Source organism: Abrus precatorius, unplaced genomic scaffold, assembly GCF_003935025.1.
Source record: "Abrus precatorius isolate BTA unplaced genomic scaffold, Abrus_2018 Scaffold3, whole genome shotgun sequence".
NCBI lineage: Eukaryota > Viridiplantae > Streptophyta > Magnoliopsida > Fabales > Fabaceae > Abrus > Abrus precatorius.
The window spans coordinates 6,922,051-6,926,998 of record NW_020874373.1 but is presented as its reverse complement, the minus strand read 5'-3'; the positions used below and the strand labels follow the sequence as shown (position 1 = coordinate 6,926,998).

At 30.4% G+C, this 4,948-nt stretch overlaps 1 protein-coding gene across 1 annotated transcript; it reads right to left on the bottom strand.

Moving 5' to 3' along the window:
* Positions 1–2,920: 2,920 nt before the first annotated feature.
* On the bottom strand, positions 2,921–3,860 carry LOC113862066 (phosphoenolpyruvate carboxylase kinase 1-like). Its single transcript, XM_027495220.1, has 2 exons — positions 3,071–3,860; positions 2,921–2,970 (listed from the first exon to the last, which is right to left on the bottom strand). The coding sequence occupies exons 1-2, from the start codon at positions 3,858–3,860 to the stop codon at positions 2,921–2,923; spliced, it is 840 nt and encodes a 279-aa protein (XP_027351021.1).
* Positions 3,861–4,948: the final 1,088 nt, after the last annotated feature.

Genomic DNA, 4,948 nt, shown 5'->3' with positions numbered 1-4,948 from the left:
GGTACAATTATTTCTGCTTAATTATTCAATTAGCTAACAGTTAATTCAGCTTACTAAAAATTGGAAACCTTCTGAGGCGTTCAAGGTGGCGTTGAAATATAATTTGATTTGATTTAAAAATTATTAAGAAAAATTTATTATTAAAGCATATATTTTTTATTAACAATATGGCATGCAAACGGATCGAAGATTATTATTACATTTACTTAAGGCATGAGATTGGTTATATTTTTTGATATAATTATTGGCAGGATAACACCTTCAAGCATGTGTGACGCTATCGAGGAGTTGCTTCTTTCACCGACTTTTTGTGAATTGATTAGTATCATTTTGAAAAATTAACCTTTAGTATTAATATACTTACAATAATTATAAAAATTATTATAGTTTTATATATTTAAATATTATAAAGAAAACGGTAGTTTTATTATTTAAGATATATTTGGAGGTAGGTTTTAGAAAATAAAAGGTAAAATTTCATTTTTGATAAATGTTTTTAAATTTGATAATTTAAGATATATTTATAAAGAAAAGTACCTTTTTATCCTAAGTAACAAGTTCTGATTTTTGCAGAAGGGTTCCAAATTCTTACAAACGCCGATTGTAGTTTGCACGCTTTCCCAAAATCCCAATACATACGATACGAAGGCATTCCACTTGATAAGTCCTCAAAAGTCAAGATAGCGTATCATGTCAATCAATGCCTGTGACTGTGAGCCTAGTTTCTAAAATTAATTTCATACATCATATAAGTTATTAAAAATATATATTTCACTTTCAAAAATTAATGAAATATTATTTTAGTTATTTTTAATTTTATAAATTTAATACTTTTAATTTCTATTGATGATATATTCTCACATTTTTTTTAATCACATGTCAATTTTCTTAATTTTTTAAAAGTAAGGTCTCAATTTCAAATTTTATGTTCTAAAAGAAATTGATTATAATAATTAAAAAAATGGGATACTATTCTTTCTTTTAATCACATGCAACTGGCAAGTGCTATTCGGTGTTCCCTTCATTTTTGTTCACATGAACTATTATTATGGATCGTTCAAATAATCGCTATAGAATATGAAATACCAAGTGACCGAAGGTGCATGTGAGCATGGCGAACTTTCAACACAAAAATTGAGTAATTTTTGTTTGACATACAAAACAACGTAACATCAACGAAGGTGTAAACTAAGAAACTTCACTGAAGAAGCAGTATCAATTTTCCATGGTCAAACGTAGAACTAAACAAAAAACAAAACATAGTGGAAAGAATATTCCTCCGAATAAATGACCACGAACGTATCATATGACTTCAATGAAACTAAAACCTCATAAGTAGACGTGCTTCTCCTTCACTCGTCAGCGTATATTCCATCCTTTTCAACCATTTATTTATCCAACTAAAAACTCATTAAGGGGAAAATGAAATTTATTTTTAGATATATTTTTATTTTATGATCAAATATTTCTAAAAACAAATTTTTAAACTATACAAAATATCAAAATAAACATGACGGATTTTTAAAAAGACCGTTTTTGACACTATAATATCTGAAAATGAAAAGTTATTCAACAAAGTAAATTCATCCCAAAAGGTTTAATGGAGTGCTGGACAAAGATATGACTTGATTCAAATCATTTGCTTTGTTTTTCTTTCTATCAAATATCAGCTTTCTTTTTCTAATTTAATTGATAACATCCCTTTTCTTAGCTTTATTTTCTTCATATGTTATTTTATAATTAAAGGGACCTGAAAAGAAATAATAAAAAAGCGATTTTGGTTTCATTAGGGTTTATTCAGGAGTGTTATTCCCATATTAGTTTTTCTTTCCCTTAAATTATAATGCCGTATGATTAGGGCTAGAATTGCGTTGATGCGAGGGAGACTGATATTTTAATAGATGTAAAAATATCAAAAATATTAAGAAAGACATTAGAAAGTATCATAGGATTTTTTAAAACAATTCTATACCTTCTGAATCATAGAAGAAAGAAAGTATTGAAATTTCTTTTATATTTTTAAGATCTTAAATGTATTTACGTTTTGTTTAACAATTTAAGCATTAGAAAATAAATTACAGTATCTTTCTCATTCATTAAATTGTCTTTAAAACGTTGTAACAAAACTTTTTCTAATTTCGATTTTCCATTCCGGCATAATTCATGTTGAAAGCATTTGATCACACTTCTTGTTTTTTTGGTCAACAATCATACTTCCTTAAATTTGAGTGTCTCTGTGATACGTCAAGGTTCGTGTATGTTTGCCAGAAATTTGACCAAGTTCACGGCGGCACATGCCATACATGTGTGTTTAAATACAACCAAGCAATGATCAATTTAAAATAGATTGATAATTAATGAACTAAATAATAAATATATTAATTAAACAACATTTAATATATAATGTTAAAATATAATTATATTATAATATATAATGTTAAAATATAATAATATTATAACAACCATATATAATTTAGAAAATAAATTTATAAACATTTATTTGTTGGCATTAATAAAAGTGGGGAACAGAACGTTGACCTCAGAAAATGACAACTTACTGATATACAATGATATTTCCTTAACTAAGCTTAATCCCAAGCAAAGTTCACGCATTTCGTTACATAGTAAAAAAGAAAAAGAAATGCGCGATTCTTATTTCCTACACCTCACATATACAATCTATAATTCTTTAAACTACTTCTATGTGGTCACAGTCAGTATTAGAAAAATAACCTTACTACTGAGATCATAAACTCCTTGATACACAGCAAGGCAAGGAGGAGAAAGTGTGGTGTGTGTGTGATATATATATATATATATATATATATATATATATATATATATATATATATATATATATATATATGTTTTAAAAATATGAAGAAAATTGCTTCAGCTTCGGCAATTGGTGGAATCATGTTCAAGATAGATCACCACTCGTCACACCCCCACTCAATATCCAAGGGTGTCCTGCAATGCAAGTCAATAAACATTAATATATATAAAATAAAATAAAATAAAAAAGTGAAAATTTTGATTAAGAAAAGAGAAAAAGATAGAGAGAACATACTCAAGGCTTGCTCTGCTGAAACTCGCCTAGAGGGATCCCTACAAATCATCTTCCTGAGAAGATCTTTAGCAGGAGCAGACACAGACTTGAAAATTCTTGTGGGAAACCTAAGATTGGCCCTAACAACAGCCTCAAAAATCTCAACAGCAGAGTCTCCATAAAAGGGTGGAATACCACTCAACATTGTGTAGAGAATCACCCCGCTACTCCAAACGTCCACTTTCTCGTCGTAATCTCTTCCCATCAGAACCTCCGGTGCCACGTAATACGGCGTACCCACCACACCGTTCATGTTCCTCCCCTCACCCAACCACTCGGCGGATCCAAAGTCGGAGAGTTTAAGGTTGTTCCCCGAGTCGAACAGCAGGTTGTCGGGCTTTATGTCTCTATGCGCAATTCCGAGCGCGTGGCAATGCGCCACGGCTTCTAGAAGCTGCTTCATGAGGGAAGCGGCGTGGGGTTCGGGCAAGGAGCCGTCGGAGATGCGGTCGAAGAGGGTGAGGGGTTGGCAGAGCTCGACGACGATGGATGAAAAATGGGTGTCTTCGAAGGAGTCGAAGATTTGGAGAATGTTGGGGTGCGGTGAGAGAAAGGTCATCACTTTTGATTCGATTTGGAGGCATTGGCGATCTGTGGAATCGGTTAGGAGGCGTTTATCGATCACTTTGGAAGCGTAGAAATTGTTGGTAACGGTGTGGAAGCAGCGGAAAACGGTGCCGAACCTGCCACGACCGATTTCCTCCAACACTTGGTATTGCTGTTTCTTACGGGTTGCTTCTTCGCACATCATGTTTTGTTTAAGGATGAGTTTGCAAGTGAACAATGAGAGGGTTTTTTTATATATATAGCGGAGAAGAAAGGCGTTGTTTTGTGATGTGAAGAATAGTGTGAGAATATTCGGGTAGTTTTGATGGGGGTGTATTGGTAATTTTGTATTATAGGACCCACTCAAAGGTGCACCACGTTTTAAAACTTGACGGAGGACGACTGCGCGGGAGGAGGCTCTAAGCTGAAGGCTCTCTCCCCTCTCGCTATCAATTATGTGAAGCTGTTCAAATATCACAATTTTGACTCTTTCCGTTTATTTTCAACGTTTGATTTCCATGATCATGGTAGTGACAAGAGTTTTATATTATTATCTTTAGTTTTAATCAAGATAATTTAACCAAGATATTCAACAGCAGAAAAGATAATTTAATTGGGGTTGTTGAATTTTGAAGTGTTATTTAGAGTTGTTTCAATTCAACGGTGTGAGATATTCCTTTTGTGCACTAGTACTGGTATAAACTTTATCTTTAGTATATTATCAAAATCTTCCTTTTTTTATACTGATAACTATTAAAAAATGATTTAAGATTTTATATTGATACGATGACTTGATCATGGGTCTTATTTTTTTTAATATATAAAACGAATGTATATCACCTGGCATTTTCATTTTTCATATTTTGTTAAATATACTTCTCCATTTTATCTTATCCAACATTACTTTTAAACAAACTTTTAATATAAAAGATATGAGAAAAAAATTATGTATAATAAAAAAAATAGTTTACTTGACATGCTATCGTGATAAAACTTTTTTGTATTATCAATCAATTAATAATTATTTTGAAAATTAATTATATTTAATAACATGGAAATTTACAATTAATATAATATAAATAAATTTTTATATTATCGAAATATTTACTTCTATATATTAAATATAAGTTATTATTCTTAAACAATAACATTTTTAAGAACTATCTTAAATGAGAGCATTATCTTTTATTAAATTAAAAAATAATTAAGAAGTATATTTTCTATTTTTTATTTTCAAAAAAATATTTGATTTAGTGATACTCATGCAACACAGACAAAACTCACTAGTTTAAA